Below are 21,471 nucleotides of genomic sequence, written 5' to 3' on the forward strand. Positions count from 1 at the left end.
ATTATCATTATTATTATTATTATTAGTAGTAGTAGTAGTAGTAGTAGTAGTAGTAGCTAAGCTTAGCCATAGTTGGAAAAGCAGGGATGCTATAAACCCAAGAGTTCCAAAAAGGAAAAATAGCTCAGTGAGGAAAGGATAGGAGGAAATAAATAAATTATAAGAGAAATATTGAACAATTAAAAAACATTTCAATAACAATAACAACGTTACATTATATCTTTCATACATAAAGTACTAAAAACTAAAAACACAGAAAAAAACCAAGAAGATAAATAAGATGGAATAATGTGCTCGAGTGTACACTCATAGACGATAGAAGACCATGATACAGAGGCTATGGCACTACACAAGACTAGAGGACAATGGTTTGATTTTGGATTAACCTTCTTCTAGAAGAGCTGCTTACCATAGCTAAAGTCTCTTCTATCCTCACCAAAATGAGGTAGCCACTGAACAATTGCAATGCAGTAGTTGACCCCTTTGAGCGAAGAAAAGTTTATAGTAATGTCAGTGTTGTCAGGTGTATGAGGACAGAGGAGAATATGTAAAGAATAGACCAGACTATTCGATGTATGTGTAGGCAAAGGAAATATACACTATAACCAGAGATAGAGAGAGATCCTACGTAGTACTGTCTAGCCAGTCAAAAGACACAATAACTCTCTAGCGGTAGTGTAGTATCTCACCGGGTAGCTGGTGCCCTGCCCAACCCATAGAGCTTTCAAACATGCTGCCTTAAGAGAGTATACTACAATTATCTCCCACTAAACATCTGGAAGACTGGGGATATTAAGGCTTTCAAGAAGAAACTGGAGACTTTTTTTTTTTAAAGTGCTTCGATAATGTGGATTTGACAATAAAAAAAAGGAAAGCGAACACACTGCAGTAAAAAAGAAAATAAAAAAAAAACTTTTTACGTTACACTTTATAATGACTATAATGAAAACTTAGAAATCGCACAGTAGAAACATAAAACTAAGGCCACTTACTAAATTTACCTTCTAATATACAACCGTACCCTATTCATGTCCTATACGCCTTTTTGTCCTATATATATATATATATATATATATATATATATATATATATATATATATATATATATATATATATATACATATGTATATATACACACACACACACACACACATATATATATATATATATATATATATATATATATATATATATATATATATATATATATATGTGTGTGTGTGTGTGTGTGTGTGTATCTTTAAATTTTAATTTCATATTACAATTACATGGTTTAAAGTTGCACTTTTGAGCTGAAGGTCCTTCCCGGTCCCAGCGCTAAAATTCCACACGTGCATCCACCATCTCGGGCGGGATTGACCACTAAAAATCCGCCCCCCCCCAAAAAAAAAAAAAAAAAAAACGCCCAGGTCACCCCCGAAATATTCTATTGGCTTTCATTCGAATCGATGATTCGATCCTCCAGCAATGAAAGGTATAAGTAGGTTGGTCAGAGCACCAGCCACCCGTTGAGATAATACCGCTAGAGAATTATGGGGTTATTGACTGGCCAGACAGTACTACATTGGATCCTTCTCTCCGATTACGGTTCACTTTCCCTTTGCCTACACATACACCGAATAGTCTAGCCTATTCTTTACATATTCTCCTCTGTCCTCGTACCCTGACAACACCGAAATTACCAAACAAATCTTCTTCCCCCAAGGGGTTAGCTACTGCACTGTAGCCTACTTGTCAGTGGCTACGCCGCCACTTTCCTCTTGGTAAGGATAGAAGGGACTCTTGAGCTATAGTAAGCAGTCCCTCTACGAGGACACTCTAAAATCAAACTGTTGTTCTCTATTCTTGGGCAATACCATAGCCTCTGTAACATGGTCTTCCAATGTCTTGGGTTAGAGTTCTCTTGCTTGAGGGTGCACTCGGGCACACTATTATATCTTATTTCTCTTCCTCTTGTTTTGTTAAGGTTTTATAGTTTATATAGAAAATATTTATATTAATGTTGTCACTGTTCTTAAAATATTCTATTTTTCTTTGTTTCATTTCCTCCCTGGGCTATTTTTCCTGTTGGGGCCCCTGGGCTTATATCACCCTGCTCTTCCAACTAGGGTTGTAGCTTAGCAATTAATAATAATACTTCTCTGGATGAGGCAGGTCGAATGACTCCACTCAATTCTTAAGGAGGCACGGAGGAATTCCGCATTCCGAAGTGAATTATTAATAAACAATTGATTAAACCGGTTGACCTGTAGGCTAGGTTTGTAAACCTGTGAGATGGAGGCTTCGATAAAGATAGCAGTACCCATCAATGTAACTGATTATTATTTGAATTTAAATTTCCGGTAAAGGTGATTTGACTTGGATGATAATTTCCAAATTTTGATAATTTCCAAATATTTCGAAATATTGTAGATTGACTTTCCCTACATGTTTTTGAGTGGTGATTCAAGTTGATATAAAGTAGGCTATATATGGTATCAGAAATAACAATTAAGTAAACACACAAATGACGACAGTAAACAAAGATAACAATTTAACAGTAAACACAGAAATAACAATATAACAGTAAACATCGTTATCAATTCTTACTTATAGCCTGCCCTGATTTATTTTGGAAGAATAAATTATTTAAAATACCGAATTATATGAATAATTAATCATCTGTATTGAAAGTAGCCTACTGTAGAATGAGGAGATACTTTTCGAAACTCATTTGATTTGCTGAAATGATCTGTCATAATTTTCTTAGTTTTACAAAATTGTAATATAATATTACTTTAAAACAGTATATGCTATGATTCATTTAATTTCCTTATGATTATGTGGAGGCAATTGCCCATTTGTTTTTGAATTGTTGTCAGTAATTACTTATTGATAATTTGTCATCAATTGGACATTTCTCTCTATTCTATTATGCTCTTTTCTGGATTCTATTTTGTACTCTTATGTAATTAGAATAACTAACTTATCAATGTTAGTATTGTAAGTCAGATCAGACCAGATTCACGTTGAGGATTCGCCTCTGCAACGGCGCTTCTGTGTCTTTAGTTTTGTGGGTTCCTTATTTTCACTAGTTTTTCTCTTTTCATCCACATTTGTTGTTGTAAACTTTTCTTATTTTCAATATTTTCTTCACAATAAAAGAATTCTCCAACAGTTTGTGCACTATCTTCTTCGTATGGTTGTTGGAGCTCAGTTACTTTTATTCGTGTATCACTATAGGCTGCTGTCGACAATATAACATGAAGTGGTTAGCATTTTCTATATCAGAATAGACAGTTTATATTTCCATCTTGGTGTCTGTTTTTTTATATTCAAGCCCAATGTGTTTGTCCTTTCTCTGAATAATAAAATTGACGAAAAGTGTTGTCATATACTAAATATTAACGTCACGGAAACAATTGCCCTGAAGTTTAAACGCTTCCTCCCAAGAAGTAGAGAATGCCGACACCGAAGTCAACGTAGGCCCTTGTTTCGCATTGACACGTAGTGCTTAGATCGGTTATCGACTAAAGAAGACTCCTGGCCAGGGTAAGAATACTAATATTACATTTGATTATCAATAACAATGTATATGCTAACGTAGGATTATGGTGGCAAGTGTATAAATGCTGAAAGGTAAGGGAATTTACGACAATTTAAAGAAAGTTTTTCACTGCACCCGGCGAGGCAGGAGTTTTTGGGCGCCATGTTCGTTCTCGTACATCAGTGTTGCCAGATATGGAGAGTTATCCCTAGAATTCCGGATTTTGGATGTCATGGGGATATTCGGTACCAATTTCTATGTAGAAACAAAGATGAGTAAACATTTATATTGTTGCAATTTATTTTGCTTGCACTTATATGCAGTTTAATGAATAATTTCTAGATCATGAAACCGTACGTGACCAGAAGAAAATATTTTTGTGAAAATGTGGATTTTTTATCATGAGGTTTAGGCATTTTTACACTAACCCAACTGGCAACACTGACACCCATAATGGCTGCTCGGTGACCTTGCAACTCCACGTAGGTCCACAAAGTTGCTCATTTAATGTGATTTTGCAATAGTTTGGTGTGGTGGTTGTAGGTAAATTGGTAATGCAGTTTTACGGCGTTCACGGCTGCATGTTATGATAAACATAGGCTAAATTTACGGTATTTTAAGCCGACTTAGTCCCACCCCCCGCGTTGCAGTAAACCTTGCTAATTTTATATTCATTTCTCGTAAAGTTTTATAATTTTATTTTTCTTGTTTTCCGCTTGTAATGCATGTTCTGGTTACAGAGATCCCGGATAGTGATAAGGTATTCTAACGTGGCTTTGTGAAAGTTTGTCGCCATATTTTTCTTGATGTTGACTTGCAGAAGGCTGTTAATGGTGTTTTGTTATATCTACCAGTTTTGAACTCTCCTTTTGTCGCTTTTATCCAAAATCCATATTTCCAGCCTTCCAGAGGCAATGACCTTGAGTGACTGTCCGTTGGTAGGAAGCTGGGTAAAATTATAAGCTGCATCGTTGGTAGGCCTGTTCTCAAGAGAAATCTGTTAAAAGAATCGAACAATATAATCATTATCACTAGCTAAAGTTAAGCCTATTTTGACAAGCAGGATGCATTTAAGTCCAAGGATTCCAGCAGTCAAAATACAGTAGTTATCGTAAAGGAAACGAGGAAGTAAACTAAATGAGAATTAATGAGTAACAGTATGGAATATCTCAAGGCCAATTGCAAAATTAAAGTAGAGCAGTTGTACAAAAACTATATATTTGTCACCCTTTTCAAAACATGGTATATATGATAACTTTATTTTTCTAGCCGAATACGCAAACATTGGACAATATTTCTAGTAGGAGAAATGGGTATTATTGTACTGTATTACAAAGTAATGTAAACTAGGGAAAAAAATATTTATTTTCTATAGAAAAAGGTCCGTTCTCTTCGAAAAAGACACTCGTTCCTGTCGCAAATGAATAGTTTAATGTGTATATGTATATCTATTTATCTATATATATCTGTATCTGCCGATAATTGGGGACCCCCAGTGGTAACTCGGGGTTTTGGGTGGGGAAAACATACTGGGGAAATGGTATATAATGGTGAAACAAGCCTTCTCTATATTACCTACTTGGATGTTTAAAGAACCGATGAAAAAATACGCTAATTATCTATATCCAATACTAACAGTATATTTTTCATTCGTTTGTTGACATTCTACCGGTCGGTTGTAGTCTCGCTCGTTCGTTTGTTTGTACATAGTTTTTTACCTTCTGCGCATAAACTCCGCTTCCACCAGAAGGATTCCTTCTTCTTTTATAACCCCTGCCCATTTTCCCTTATGTCATTTTACCCGCCACATTCAAGTATACGACTTCACCCGGTTCAAATATTTTACTTGATCCAGTACAGCTATATCATTCCTTTTATGTAATACCTACGTAGACATAATATGTTTGACCCTTGAATTACATGCTTTATTATCCGATATATAAAATCACCTCATTTTATATTCCCATTAGATATTGTTTATACACCATTTTATCTTGCTATTATTCCTTTATACATTTTATTACCTTGTCACGCCCAAATTTCACATAGGTACTTGCTCTGGACAAGTTTCCCATAAGTTCTTTCATGATTACTCTCTACACTCACTCTGTTATTTTTCCGTTAACCAATCGCGAACCCATACGTTTGGAAAGTTTGCACAGGGGTTTAATATTTCCCAACCCCCACCTTCCAACAAACCCTTTTCCCTGGAAACCTTTGTCCAAGTCAGGTCTTTGTTTGTTCAAGTGAGGTCTTTTTGCGTGTTTTACGATGGTGGTTATAGAAATTTGTAACGTCTGCAGTATACTGTACCAACCGTGTGTCACACAATTGTACATTATTCCTTTTGTATATATTATGCTTGTATCTTCGCTCTTCCCTCGCACTAAAAAGAACCAGAACAAACATGTCTGCGTGTCGCCTATGTAACATTGTCATTGATTGATTGCATCCTGCCTTTGAGTTCACAACCTTCTCTCAGCTCCGTCACACCACCATACTTAAAAGCATTTCGGTGAATACTTTGATACGCCATCCAATGTTAATAATTTTTTAAAATCTCATAATGTAATAGCCCAACGTTTAAGATAGCTAAGACAAAGAAGAAACGGCTTTGTTGATGTACAGAAGTTAAGACGTCAGTCACAACACCCCAGTAACCCACATGTTTCGTTGTCCCAGTCATAAGTCATTAATTTCTTTAATTTTAATGTGTTAGTTTTACTAGTTTTTGAGCGTGCGCAGCTCAACATTACTGCTTGCAAGTACATACGAGCTTGATTTATTTTCATGCGAGCGAAGCGAACCAGTAGCGGAACAAGAACCATTATACTCAGTTTTGGTAATGTTAACGTAATTATCGTCGCATGCTAGTGTTCCGCTAACATTGCTAATATTAGCGTGCGCAGGTCAACATTACCATTAGCCAGTACTTGTGAGTGAAGTGAGCCCGAATTGGAACAAGACCCATTATATTTAAACATTTTAACAGAAAATGTTTTCCTGTAGTAAATAACGTGATTTAATTGGTTTTCACCTTAATTTCAACCGCAACAACAACCACCAGTTCGGCTACTTAAAGTTAGTCAAACTGGTTGTTCTGTTTGTTTGCGGTTGAAATGAAATCAAATTCGATCAAATCATGTTATTTACTACAGGAAAACTTCTTTTTTTGGTCCAAAATTATAATCGAATACAGTAAAACTTTACCGAAAAAATGGCGTTTCCTATAGTATAAGATTTGCTTTCAACGGTTTTTGAAGTTTTATTTTCATTGCAAATAAGCAGTTCTACCGTAACGGACCACCCCTCCTTTTCAAAGGACACAGGTGGGAACCTGGGCTTTGGGTGTGCGAGAATAAGACTTGATTAACACTTGCGAGAATTGTAGGTCGTCACAGAACCTAAGAAACACACCTAACCCAACTCTGTAGTTTCCAGATAACAGACCTATCTGGGGGCAAGCCCCCTGGACACCCCTTCCAGGTCACCAACTAAGTAAATCGCAAATTAATCCTTACGTTATGGTAAAGTAAATCAAAAGTGTCTCATTATTATTATTATTAGCTACACTACAACCTTAGTTGGAAAAGCAAGATGCTATAAGCCCAAGGGCTCCAATAAGGAATAATACCCCAGTGAGGAAAGGAAATAAACGATATAAGAAGTAATGAAAATTAAAGTACAGTACTTTAAAAACATTAACAACATTACAACATATTTAATTTATAAACTTTAAAAGGACTTTCAACATAAAAACATTATCTGCAAGTTTGAACTTTTGAAGTTCTACTGATTTAACTTCCCGATTAACATTATGAAGTAAATCACAAATAATTCCATACCAGAAATGTTCTTGGGTCACTTTAACCTTTGATGGATTACACAAGTCAAAATATTGTTCTCTACATCAGGAGTATTGTGATACTCACTGTGAAACTTGTTTATAGCATTTAAATAGCCTTAATGCAGCCATTACACTTGAGGTTGGGCCCTGCAACGCACACCTTACACAGCAACAAAGGAACAGAGTTATCCTAAGAAAACTGGGTGTCACAGAACTGCCTACGTTGCACCCAATCATACATGATCAAATATGGTAAACTGTCATATGATAGGGGAAGGAAGGAGCAGGAGCTACTTGCAAATGAAAGTGTAGGAGTAATTCTGTTAGTAGAAAGTGAAGATGGCTTGTGCGCAGGAAGTATGAAGTTTTTATCGCGCAACAAGCAATGCACAAACGCACAAATGGGACCAAGTACGTCAGACCTGTAAAATGTAAACAAAAGAGATAAATATTCCAGGGGAAGAGGATTCCATATTTTGTGCATTTTTTTTGTGTGGATTTATTGTGCTTCCCCAAGAATAATTAACAGAAGAAAATCTTAGTTTTATCATTTATAAATTTGCCAGAAATTTTCCCCACCCTAATGCCCCAGTTCCCAGTGGGTGGATCCCATGACCCTAGTACATAATAGGATACTGTATATCATATTAACTGTTTGCGACGGAATTAAATGTCATTTTTGAAGAAAATTACTTTTTGTTATACAACCATATTTCTTTATTTTTAACGTTTTTCCCAGTGTTCAATAATAATACAAACGCAAACCCTATATTTTTCTATTTGCTATCTTTATCTCACTGTTAGAAACCTATTCTAGGTTGCCTAAATGCACAATCACCTGCAGAATCTCCCTCTACAGTTAGATCTTGCTCTTTTATATGCGCACATTCCCGTCTTGACCACTGATGCCTCAGACCAAGGTGATTCTCCTACTGTCAACCACTTCTAGATGCTCATCAGCTGTACAATTACACTTGCAACCTTTCAGGAAGATTACATTTGAGAATACTGGAATTCTCCTATAAGCTCTCCCATTCTATGGTGCATTTCCCTTCATGTGAACGAATGTACAGTATCTGTGTCACACAAGAGACAGAGCACCAGAGACAACCTTGCTGGCAGTGACTTGATGATTGCCGGTTCGTGTCAGCTTTTCTTGGGGCACTTGCCCGGTGGATCTGTCATATACAGACTCTTCAGACATCCCACAATGATTTCGTTTGAATAGTTAGGGAAATTACAAATTGTTAAAAATTGTATCATTTTGGAACAAACTTGGGTAGTTACTACTTTATACTATACATGGTTGTGATGTTTGAAAGGTATCCTGATCTGCCGCCATTTTCTAGGAATTCTTTGTAGCTGTCTGTTGAAAGCTTTTTTTATGGCAATCAGCACTACTATGAGCATTTAGATCATTAGTGTTTGATGGTAAATGTCCCGTAAGGTGGTGGTGGTGGTGATGTGTTTTTTTTCTTTTTATATAACGTCTCTAGGAATTAATGTTATTATTTTGGGGCTTAGCGAGTTTTTTTACTCTTTTATGCTGGTTTGGTACCCCTATAAAAATTAGACCATAACTTGAAGCATTTTTTTTTCCCGTAAATATTGAATGTGAATGACTTGAAAGATTCTTGTTACCTTTATCTAACTTAGTTTTGTAAATTTATCCTTTCAGAGTGTAAATTGTAAACATGCCTTCAGCATTAGACTGCAAAGTCTATGTTGGAGACTTGGGTTCGGGTGCATCCAAGCAGGAGTTGGAAGAAGCTTTTTCAAAGTACGGTCCCCTGAGAAATGTTTGGGTTGCCAGAAATCCACCAGGTTTTGCCTTTGTGGAATTTGAAGATGTAAGAGATGCAGAGGATGCTGTCAGGGGACTTGACGGAAGGTGAGTTGCTGCTTTACTGAATAAAATTTTTTTTCAGCAAAATTCTTATGGTATAGCATTTGGAAGAAGGGTGAAATTTTCATAATTCTCTTGTAAAATTACATTTCTGAAAGAAAATTTACCCTTCAGGACAATATGCGGACGTAGGGTGCGTGTAGAACTATCCACGGGAAAAAGCAGAGGACGTTTCAGGGGTCCTCCTCCACGCAGAGGTCGCCCCTTCCATCCAGAGGACCGGTGTTACGAGTGTGGCGAAAGAGGACACTACGCCAGGGATTGCTATAGGTACAGCCGACGTTACTCCAGGTAGCGTATTGTCTTTGTTGTATCAATAAGAAATGACGATTCTGCATCTGGTGGTTATTGTTCGAATCCTAAAGTCCTGAACTAGGTCAGTAATCACAAGTTTATTTTTTTTTGGTGTAGATGGGAGGGTTGGTTGGTGGTCGAGTGGTTAGTTTGGCCAGAATAAGTCCATTCTCATAGGGTTCATGTAGGTCATAAATGGGAGCTGCTTTCCTCTTTTTATTTTTTTTTAATTTTATTTTTTCCATGCTATGGAGTTCCTTTCTTGTGATGCTTATTCTGCCTTAGCCCTGTCTGTGGCCTTGTGTGGTCTACTTTAAAAAAGAAAAGTAAAAGATAAGGGGGTTGTAATTATCAAGAAGGAATTGCTATTAAACACACTCATATTTTGTAGGCAAAACGGCTGAGATCCCCATTCCCAAACGAGTAGTAAGATCGTCGCTCTGTCAATTGAGATCATCGCACTCCATCTTGAATTCCTTCTGGCCACACTCCTTGAACTTCATGGCCTCATTTGTAAAGCTTACTGCCTGCCAGTCATTCAGCGTAGAACTCTATCGTGCTCTACTTGAACATCGCAGTTACATGAGCGTTCAGCGCAGGTTAAACACCGCAGTTACATGACCCTACCTACCTACGTGGTCGAACGTCAGACCTTCAGACAACCTTCTGAGATACATGACTAGACAGAGGCACAGTAAGCTTAATGATGTAAAATTTAATTGATCGTTATTTTAATTTAGGTAGATTACTCACTGAGTTTCCTAGTCCCCTTTATTTCTATTTATATCATTTTCAGCCAGAGGCAGTTCATGTAAGTAATTGCTATAACCATCGAAGTGTCTGTGCAAATCTGATTTATGGTCTCCTGATGTCAGTAAGAATGTAATAAATCATTGGTAAAAAGATGGTTCTTGGAGGTTATTAGCCATTTTGGAATTCAATACTAAATTTGATTAGCAGCAATAGTACATTGGGCAGACCATAACGAGTTTAGGATGTAACTGAAAACGCGCTTGTCATGCCTATACACGCCAGGTTGAGCTGAAGCGGTTCTCCATCCCCAAAGATCCAGGCCCTATTTTCGTGCATGGCAGACCCCCTTACATGTAGGATCGTGAGAGGGTTGGAAGTAATAGCCAGAGATAGGCATCCTCCTTACTCAGGGCATTGGATTTGCACTAATCCGTTAGTTAGCCACCTTCCCGCTTACTAATGGCTTTTTGTGCTTAGGTACTCAAGGTCCCGAAGTAGAAGTCGCTCTCCCAGACGTAAGAGGTCGTACACCCGCTCTAGATCTCGCTCTCGTGACAGGTCCAGGAGTAGGACCAAGGATCGCTCAAGGTCAAGAGACAGAAGTCGTTCCAGAGACAGGTCTAGGTCACGCTCACGCACCAGAGATCGCAGCCGTTCTAGAGGAGGTTCTAGGTCCCGGTCTCAGACAAGAGAAAGGGAACGTTCTCGCTCACGTGATGATAAAGGGTAAGTTGCACCATCTTTTGTTAACTATGCATTAGATTTTACTGTGTAGGGTACAGCTTCATCTTGCACAACGCTATCGACTCCTTACTCTTTTGCACAATCTGATTAACATTGCTTGGCCTTTTGCACAATGATTAACACAATGTAGTGTTTTGCACAATGATTAACATTGCTGTCTGTTGCACGTTATGATAAACACCGCTTAGTATTTTGCACAGGGATTAACATATCTTAGTATTTTACACAGGGATTAACATATCTTAGTCTTTTGCACAATGTGATTATCATGGCTCAATCTTTTTTTTTTTTACGTTAAGATTAACAAGGCAGTCTTTTGGACAATGATTAACAAGGCAGTCTTTTGGACAATGATTAACAAGGCAGTCTTTTGGACAATGTTATTAACACAGCTTAATCTTTGGCACAATACTATTAACACAGCTTAGTCTTTTGCACATTTTTTTAACACAGCTTAGTCTTTTACACAATGTGATTATTAGTCTTTTTTTTCACAATGTGCTTAACTCTGCCTAGTATTTTTCACAATGTGATTAAAACTGCATAGTATTTTTCACAATGTGATTGACACAGCTTAGTATTTTTCACAATGTGATTAACAGAGCTTAGTATTTTTCACAATGTGATTGACACAGCTGATGTGATTGACAGAGCTTAGTATTTTTCACAATGTGATTGACACAGCTTAGTATTTTTCACAATGTGATTAACAGAGCTTAGTATTTTTCACAATGTGATTGACACAGCTGATGTGATTGACAGAACTTAGTATTTTTCACAATGTGATTGACACAGCTTAGTATTTTTCACAATGTGATTAACAGAGCTTAGTATTTTTCACAATGTGATTGACACAGCTGATGTGATTGACAGAGCTTAGTATTTTTCACAATGTGATTGACACAGCTTAGTATTTTTCACAATGTGATTAACAGAGCTTAGAATTTTTCACAATGTGATTAACAGAGCTTAGTATTTTTCACAATGTGATTGACACAGCTTAGTATTTTTCACAATGTGATTAACAGAGCTATTTTTTTTCACAATGTGATTCACACAGCTTAGTATTTTTCACAATGTGATTTACAGGGCTTAGTATTTTTCACAATGTGATTAACAGAGCTTAGTATTTTTCACAATGTGATTGACACAGCTTAGTATTTTTCACAATGTGATTGACATAGCTTAGTATTTTTCACAATGTGATTTACAGGGCTTAGTATTTTTCACAATGTGATTAACAGAGCTTAGTATTTTTCACAATGTGATTGACACAGCTTAGTATTTTTCACAATGTGATTAACAGAGCTTAGTTTTTTTCACAATGTGATTGACACAGCTTAGTATTTTTCACAATGTGATTTACAGGGCTTAGTATTTTTCACAATGTGATTAACAGAGCTTAGTATTTTTCACAATGTGATTAACAGAGCTTAGTATTTTTCACAATGTGATTGACACTGCTTAGTATTTTTCACAATGTGATTAACAGAGCTTAGTATTTTTCACAATGTGATTGACACAGCTTAGTATTTTTCACAATGTGATTGACACAGCTTAGTTTTTTTCACAATGTGATTGACACAGCTTGGTATTTTTCACAATGTGATTAACAGAGCTTAGTATTTTTCACAATGTGATTGACACAGCTTAGTATTTTTCACAATGTGATTAACAGAGCTTAGTTTTTTTCACAATGTGATTGACACAGCTTGGTATTTTTCACTATGTGATTAACAGAGCTTAGTATTTTTCACAATGTGATTGACACAGCTTAGTATTTTTCACAATGGGATTAACACAGCTTAGTATTTTTCACAGTGGGATTAACACAGCTTAGTCTTTTGCACAGTGGGATTAACACAGCTTAGTATTTTTCACAGTGGGATTAACACAGCTTAGTATTTTTCACAATGTGATTAACACAGCTTAGTCTTTTGCACTGTGGGATTAACACAGCTTAGTATTTTTCACAATGGGATTAACACAGTTTAGTATTTTTCACAGTGGGATTAACACAGCTTAGTATTTTTCACAATGTAACACAGCTTAGTCTTTTGCACAATGTGATTAACAGAGCTTAGTATTTTTCACAATGGGATTGACACAGCTTAGTATTTTTCACAATGTGATTGACACAGCTTAGTATTTTTCACAATGGGAATAACACAGCTTAGTATTTTTCACAGTGGGATTAACACAGCTTAGTATTTTTCACAGTGGGAATAACACAGCTTAGTCTTTTTCACAGTGTGATTAACACAGCTTAGTCTTTTTCACAGTGTGATTAACACAGCTTAGTATTTTTCACAGTGGGATTAACACAGCTTAGTATTTTTCACAGTGGGATTAACACAGCTTAGTATTTTTCACAGTGGGATTAACACAGCTTAGTATTTTTCACAGTGGGATTAACACAGCTTAGTATTTTTCACAGTGGGATTAACACAGCTTAGTATTTTTCACAATGGGATTAACATAGCTTAGTATTTTTCACAATGTGATTAACACAGCTTAGTCTTTTGCACAGTGGGATTAACACAGCTTAGTATTTTTCACAGTGGGATTAACACAGTTTAGTATTTTTCACAGTGGGATTAACACAGTTTAGTATTTTTCACAATGTAACACAGCTTAGTCTTTTGCACAATGGGATTAACACAGCTTAGTATTTTTCACAATGGGATTAACACAGCTTAGTATTTTTCACAGTGGGATTAACACAGCTTAGTATTTTTCACAGTGGGATTAACACAGCTTAGTATTTTTCACAATGGGAATAACACAGCTTAGTATTTTTCACAGTGGGATTAACACAGCTTAGTATTTTTCACAGTTTGATTAACACAGCTTAGTCTTTTTCACAGTGGGATTAACACAGCTTAGTCTTTTTCACAGTGGGATTAACACAGCTTAGTCTTTTTCACAGTGGGATTAACACAGCTTAGTCTTTTTCACAGTGGGATTAACACAGCTTAGTCTTTTTCACAGTGGGATTAACACAGCTTAGTCTTTTTCACAGTGGGATTAACACAGCTTAGTCTTTTTCACAGTGGGATTAACACAGCTTAGTCTTTTTCACAGTGGGATTAACACAGCTTAGTCTTTTTCACAGTGGGATTAACACAGCTTAGTCTTTTTCACAGTGGGATTAACACAGCTTAGTCTTTTTCACAGTGGGATTAACACAGCTTAGTCTTTTTCACAGTGGGATTAACACAGCTTAGTCTTTTTCACAGTGGGATTAACACAGCTTAGTCTTTTTCACAGTGGGATTAACACAGCTTAGTCTTTTTCACAGTGGGATTAACACAGCTTAGTCTTTTTCACTGTGGGATTAACACAGCTTAGTCTTTTTCACTGTGGGATTAACACAGCTTAGTCTTTTTCACAGTGGGATTAACACAGCTTAGTCTTTTTCACAGTGGGATTAACACAGCTTAGTCTTTTTCACAGTGGGATTAACACAGCTTAGTCTTTTTCACAGTGGGATTAACACAGCTTAGTCTTTTTCACAGTGGGATTAACACAGCTTAGTCTTTTTCACAGTGGGATTAACACAGCTTAGTCTTTTTCACAGTGGGATTAACACAGCTTAGTATTTTTCACAGTGGGATTAACACAGCTTAGTATTTTTCACAGTGGGATTAACACAGCTTAGTATTTTTCACAGTGGGATTAACACAGCTTAGTATTTTTCACAGTGGGATTAACACAGCTTAGTGTTTTTCACAGTGGGATTAACACATCTTAGTCTTTTGCACAATGTGATTAACACATCTTAGTCTTTTGCACAATGTGATTAACACGGCTTAGTCTTTTGCACAATCAGATTAACACGGCTTGGCCTTTTGCAATGACTAACATTGCTGCCTATTGCACAATGTTAATAACACAGCTTAGTCTAGTGCACATTGTGATAAAAAGTCCACAATCTTTTTTCTTCCTTTTTTTTTTACAATGAGGTAGAAGGTGTCATTGGGAAGTATGGCGTACCAGGTGAAAATGAGAGTATTGAGAGACTGGTAGATATGTGTGTTGAGCAAGAGATGGGGATAAGTAATAGCTTTTTCAAAAAGAAAGATAAAAATAAGTATCCATGGGTAAGAGTGGCAAATGGAAAAGTAGTAGAAAGGGCATTAATGGATTATGTGTTGATAACTAAGAATGTTTGGAAGATTGAAAGACTTGCACGTGTTTAGGGGTATGGTTAACGGGTATGTCTGATCATTTTTTGGTGGAAGGAAAATTAGTTGTAGCAAAAGAGTGGGGGAATAGAGTAGGTGGATGTAAAAGGGAGCTAGTGAGGGTTAAAGAGCTAATAAAACCTGGGGTAAAAAGTAAATGTCAGGAAAGGTTGAAAATGACATATGACGAAGTGAAAGTAAGAGAAACTGGCAATTTAGAGGAGTGGAAGTTAGTAAAAGAAAATTTTGTTGGGATTGCAAGTGATGTGTGTGGCAAGAAGGTTGTTGGAGGCAGCATGAGGAAGGGCAGTGAATGGTGGAATGAAGGAGTGAAGGTAAAAGTGGAAGAGAAAAAGAGGGCTTTTGAAGAATGGCTGCAGAGTAATAGTATAGAGAAGTATGAAAGATATAAAGAGAAAACTGTGGAAGTAAAGCGCAAGGTACGTGAGGCAAAGAGGGCAGCTGACCTGAGGTGCGGTCAGGGATTGGGTCATTCATATGAAGAGAATAAGAAGTTTTTGAAAGAAGTGAAGAGAGTAAGGAAGGCTGGCTCAAGAATTGAAGAGACAGTGAAAGATGGAAATGGAAGGTTGTTAAAAGGAGAGGAGGCAAGGAAAAGATGGGCGGAATATTTTGAAAGTTTACTGAATGTTGAGGATAATAGGGAGGCAGATACACTGTAATTGCTGTTGCAAGTGTTGAGGTGCCGGTGATGGGAGATGAGAATGAGAGAGAGATTACAATAGATGAAGTGAGGAGAGCACTAGATGAAACGAGAGTAGGAAAAGTGTCTGGTATGGATGGTGTGAGAGCTGAGATGTTGAAGGAAGGGGGTGTGACTGTACTTGAATGGTTGGTGAGATTGTTTAATGTGTGTTTTGTGTTGTCAATGGTACCAGTAGATTGGGTTTGTGCATGTATTGTACCACTATATAAGGGTAAGGGAGATGTGCATGAGTGTTGTAATTCAAGAGGTATTAGTTTGTTAAGCGTAGTTGGAAAAGTGTATGGTAGAGTAATGATTAATAGGATCAAGGATAAAACAGAGAATGCAATCTTAGAAGTACAGGGTGGTTTTAGAAGAGGTAGGGGTTGTATGAATCAAATTTTTACAGTAAGGCAGATATGCGAGAAATATTTAGCAAAAGGTAAGGAGGTGTATGTTGCGTTTATGGATCTGGAGAAAGCGTACGATAGAGTTTATAGGGAAGCAATGTGGAATGTGATGAGGTTATATGGAGTTGGTGGAAGGTTGTTGCAAGCAGTGAAAAGTTTCTACAAAGATAGTAAAGCATGTGTTAGGATAGGAAATGAAGTGAGCGATTGGTTTCCGGTGAGAGTGGGACTGAGACAGGGATGTGTGATGTCGCCGTGGTTGTTTAACTTGTATGTTGATGGAGTGGTGAGAGAGGTGAATGCTCGAGTGCTTGGACGAGGATTAAAACTGGTAGACGAGAATGATCATGAATGGGAGGTAAATCAGTTGTTGTCTGCGGATGATACTGTACTGGTAGCAGACACAGAAGAGAAGCTTGACCGACTAGTGACAGAATTTGGAAGGGTGTGTGAGAGAAGGAAGTTGAGAGTTAATGTGGGTAAGAGTAAGGTTATGAGATGTACGAGAAGGGAAGGTGGTGCAAGGTTGAATGTCATGTTGAATGGAGAGTTACTTGAGGAGGTGGATCAGTTTAAGTACTTGGGGTCTGTTGTTGCAGCAAATGGTGGAGTGGAAGCAGATGTACGTCAGAGAGTGAATGAAGGTTGCAAAGTGTTGGGGGCAGTTAAGGGAGTAGTAAAAAATAGAGGGTTGGGCATGAATGTTAAGAGTTCTATATGAGAAAGTGATTGTACCAACTGTGATGTAAGGATCGGAGTTGTGGGGAATGAAAGTGATGGAAAGACAAATTGAATGTGTTTGAGATTAAGTGTATTAGTAGTATGGCTGGTGTATCTCGAGTAGATAGGGTTAGGAACGAAGTGGTGAGAGTGAGAAAGGGTGTAAGAAATGAGTTAGCAGCTAGAGTGGATATGAATGTGTTGAGGTGGTTTGGGCATGTTGAGAGAATGGAAAATGGCTGTCTGCTAAAGAAGGTGATGAATGCAAGAGTTGATGGAGAAGTACAAGAGGAAGGCCAAGGTTTGGGTGGGTGGATGGATGGATGGAGTGAAGGAAGCTCTGGGTGATAGGAGGATAGATGTGAGAGAGGCAAGAGAGCGTGCTAGAAATAGGAATGAATGGCGAGCGATTGTGACGCAGTTCCGGTAGGCCCTGCTGCTTCCTCCGATGCCTTAGATGACCGTGGAGGTAGCAGCAGTAGGGGATTCAGCATTATGAAGCTTCATCTGTGGTGGATAATGTGGGAGGGTGGGCTGTGGCACCCTAATAGTACCAGCTGAACTCGGCTGAGTCCCTTGTTAGGCTGGGAGGAACGTAGAGAGTAGAGGTCCCCTTTTTTGTTTTTGTTTCATTTGTTGATGCCGGCTACCCCCCAAAATTGGGGGAAGTGCCTTGGTATATGTATGTATGTACAATGAGATTAATAAGGCAATATCTTTTGGACAATGATTAACAAAGCACTGTCTTTTGGACAATGTTATTAACACAGCCTAGTCTTTTACACAATGTGATTAACAGCTTAATCTTTGGCACTGTTATTAACACAGCTTAGTCTTCTGCATGAGGTGATTACCCTGTACTTCGGCTTTGTCTTTTGCACAAGGTGATTACTTTGGCTTGGTCTTTTGTACAATGTTATTAACTCAAACATGGTCTTTTACACAATGTGATCTTTAGTCTTTTTCACGATGTGATTAGTTTAGCCTAGTATTTTCCACAATGTGTTAATACAGCATAGTATTTTTCACAAAGTGAATAACACAGCTTAGTATTTTGCACAATGTGATTAACACAGCTTAGTCTTTGTATGTGATTAACACAGCTTAGTCTTTTGCACAATGTGATTAACACATCTTAGTCTTTTTCACAGTGATTAACAAATCGTAGTCTTTTGCACAATGTGATTAACACACCTTAGTTTTTTGCACAATGTAATTAACAACAACAAAGTATTTGCAAAATGTCATTAGCAGAGCTTAGTCTTTTGCACAATGTCATTAGCAGAGCATAGCATTTTTCACAATGGTATTAACTCGGCTTAATCTTGTGTGATTAACACAGCTTAGTCTTTTGCAAGTCTTTTGCACAATATGATTAACACAACTTGGTCTTTTGCACAATGTGATTAATAGGTCTTTGGTGCAAGTCTCTTACAATTTAATTAAAACTTTATTCTATTATTATGGGTAAGAAATATAATGCTTCAAAGTATCGATATTTATTTGAACAGAACCATCTCTTTCAGTTGTGCATGTGTTGTGCAAATACTTTTTAATATTGGATAATCTGGGATGTTCAAGTAAAAAAATTTCATGTAATGATTATGCATTTATGTAAAATTGGTTGGTTTGAAATGGTGGTTAAACATTTTCTTGGGTGGGTGATAGTGAATTTAAAGAGTAAATGGGTAATAAATTTAATGTTTGGGGCTGGTGTTGATTTTTTCATTTAAAATATATTAATTCAATAGGTTGTTGTAGAATTTGAGATGCTGTTCTTTAATTTGAAAGGTTTTATGAGGGGTATTTCATGTCTGTAGTGTTGCATATTAAGCTTGGTATAATTTGAAGTGTACCTTGATATGGTAACGTATAATGGGAATTTGACAATGCATATTGCATTATTTCTCCTTTTGCTTAGATACAAATTTGTATATTTTTTATACTCCTTTAAAAAAAGTTTGTTCTGCAGTTTTGTTTACTTTATTTTTTTTCCTTTTCTTGCAGAGACCGCAGTAGGTCCCGATCGCCTGGACTAAACGGTAGCCCAAGAGATTTGAACGATGACTGAAATGTTTCCGTGCATTCTACCAAGCTATCCTCTTTTGTACCTTGCACATTAGGTTAATTGATAAGTTTCATTTTTTCCTTGTTGAGGTTGAATTTTTGTATAGAAATTTTCCCTCGGTACTCAAAGTATAAAGTAGTAGAACTGACATTACGAAAGGACAGTAATTACACGGTGTTGAATTTTTAATGATTGTTTTAAAAGATGACTGCTACTTCATTCACTTGGGTTAGAATGTCTGTAGTATTATCATACAGGATTGACTTGTCTCATGTTCTTTGGTGTTTATTGTATTGGTCACATTCCAGCAGTTTTGAATATCAGTGTATTGATTAAATAAAAGTCAGAAGTTCCACTTATTGTGAATTTTTCCCTATTTAAGTATAGAATTTGTTCTTGTCGATGTTACGTGTTGCATAGTTTTTGTTGGGTGTCGATGTTGCATTCTGACTAGCCTTTCTCCTTAAAGGTCGAATGATTTTGATCGAGGGGTATATCTTTCTTTGAGTTGCTTTTGTTAGTAAAAGTCTGCGTTAGGGTGCAGTAAGGTATTTGTAACTTCTACGGCATTAGGTTTTCCTTTAGTGTGGATAGTATTTTTGCTTCTGCCGCTCTACTGTTTCTCCTGAAAATATGAAATCGGTTAATCTTGAAATGAAGAGTGATGACTTTTCATTTCAAGTATAGAGGTTATACAGAAACTTGTCTTGTACCTTTTTATTAATCTTGCTTTTGTTGAATGTGATGTTGGAATGTCCCCTGCTTGGTAATCACCAAGGTGCTGGGTATTTTTGGTCGCAGGTTCATAATAAAATTAGTTTAACTAGCTTCTGGAAAAGAGAAATGGTAAGGTGGTGCTAAGGTAAAAAAAATTGTAGTAATTTGTTGCAGTTTATTTGTAAACTGAATTGTATTTAGAATATTTGAATGAAGGAAATTGGCACAAACTATAGCATTCTGTCATAGGACTAAATGATAAATTACTGTTGAAAGGGGTTGGTGCTCATGAGAAGGGAAAAAAGCTTTGGACCAATCACGTGAAAAAAGCTGTGGACCAATCACTGGTAAGCAAATGTTAAGTTTTCGTTATTATCGATCCTTATATACTTCGGTTAAGTGTCTAGGGGTTGCCCACAATTGCCAGAGAGAAGGGAAATGACAATACCTTAAGAGATTGACAATGTGTACATGTGATCAGTATCCAAACCCCCCCTCCCCCTCACCACCCAAGTTAGGACCAGGGGTTGCCAAGCAATGGTTAATGACGAGAAACTCTCATATGTAGGTCACATGGATGGTAAAGTTGCAGACACTACTAAATTCTGTGAAGTTTCTCGAACCCTAGATCAATAGGTCGGGACGTTTCCAATGGTCTACGACAACGATTGTGGAAAGCTGCTGCTCTAAATCGGCTAGAAACTGAAATTTTTAGGAATTGGAATTTTTTGAGCATGTGGTAATACTAATAAAAGAGGGACTAGGTTTCTTAAAAATCTTTAATTTATAAACAATCTGAATGGGAAAAAGTCTAGAAAAGCAAGTACCATTAAAGGATAGAAAAGGCTGGCACTTTCTCATTGCAGATTAACTGTCAACAGCATTTTCTGATAGGTTGTGGAAATGATGGGAGGAATGGCGAGCAGAACTCCAACGTACTGTTACCAATACACGGTGGTGCCTGTCTGTCACGCTTGATTACCAAGTATGGTAGTAAGCCTACTGATGTAATTTGCAAAGGAACAACAGGCATACACAAACTTGATGCTGTGCCAGTACAGTGGTGCCTTGGAGTAAGAGTTAACTAGTTTTGGAGGCGAGCTTGAAAACAAAAATGTTCGCGAACTAAAACCATTTTTCCCCATTAGTAATGGAAGTAATTGTTACACGTGTCCATGAATACGCATGCTCATTTTTAAGGTTTTGCAATATGATTTAGTAAAGTTATAGTCCCGTAACATTAGAAATACAAATTAATAGCTCTCAAAGAATATTTGCAAATGATTATCTGAAAAGAGAGTTGTAGCTGACACAAGGGAGACGTGAGAGGAGGAGTGGAGAGATGCCTTATGACATCACTGCAAGATTGCTATTCATACATCCCACTGCTGCCATCAAGTAGTCTGAAGCCCCATACTTACGTGCTGACTTAGATTGTGATAGTCATATAAAAACTCGTAAATAATAAGTTGATTAACCTGTATCACTTGGGCAATACTTAAAATATTTTTTTTCCTTCGGGATAGTAACATCCTTGTTCACAAATGCTAAGTAGAATATAGCTACAAGCAAAGTCAGAATTCCTAATAAACG

The 21,471-nt window shown here is 37.0% G+C and overlaps 1 protein-coding gene across 7 annotated transcripts; it reads left to right on the forward strand.

Annotated features, from left to right (window-relative positions):
* The first annotated feature begins 3,413 nt into the window (after nt 1–3,413).
* On the forward strand, nt 3,414–19,516 carry LOC137624497 (serine/arginine-rich splicing factor 7-like). 7 transcript variants are annotated; one of them, XM_068355298.1, is made up of 5 exons: nt 3,414–3,531; nt 9,052–9,264; nt 9,394–9,570; nt 10,804–11,052; nt 19,101–19,516. In XM_068355298.1, the coding sequence occupies exons 2-5, from the start codon at nt 9,068–9,070 to the stop codon at nt 19,162–19,164; spliced, it is 687 nt and encodes a 228-aa protein (XP_068211399.1). In that variant the 5' UTR covers nt 3,414–3,531; nt 9,052–9,067; the 3' UTR covers nt 19,165–19,516. The 7 variants fall into 7 exon arrangements, with proteins under 7 accessions (XP_068211399.1, XP_068211401.1, XP_068211405.1 ...); XM_068355300.1 differs by having other exon boundaries at nt 10,813–11,052; XM_068355304.1 differs by having other exon boundaries at nt 10,885–11,052.
* The last annotated feature ends 1,955 nt before the right edge of the window (nt 19,517–21,471 follow it).

This window comes from Palaemon carinicauda, chromosome 31, assembly GCF_036898095.1.
Source record: "Palaemon carinicauda isolate YSFRI2023 chromosome 31, ASM3689809v2, whole genome shotgun sequence".
NCBI lineage: Eukaryota > Metazoa > Arthropoda > Malacostraca > Decapoda > Palaemonidae > Palaemon > Palaemon carinicauda.

What these genes read in the sequence shown, in the direction of transcription:
- LOC137624497 (XM_068355298.1), top strand. Translation starts at nt 9,068, where the DNA reads ATGCCTTCAGCATTAGACTGCAAAGTCTATGTTGGAGACTTGGGTTCG. An exon ending in GTCAGGGGACTTGACGGAAG is followed by an intron (nt 9,265 to 9,393) that starts GTGAGTTGCTGC and finishes TTTACCCTTCAG; the next exon opens with GACAATATGCGGACGTAGGG. An exon ending in TACAGCCGACGTTACTCCAG is followed by an intron (nt 9,571 to 10,803) that starts GTAGCGTATTGT and finishes TTTTGTGCTTAG; the next exon opens with GTACTCAAGGTCCCGAAGTA.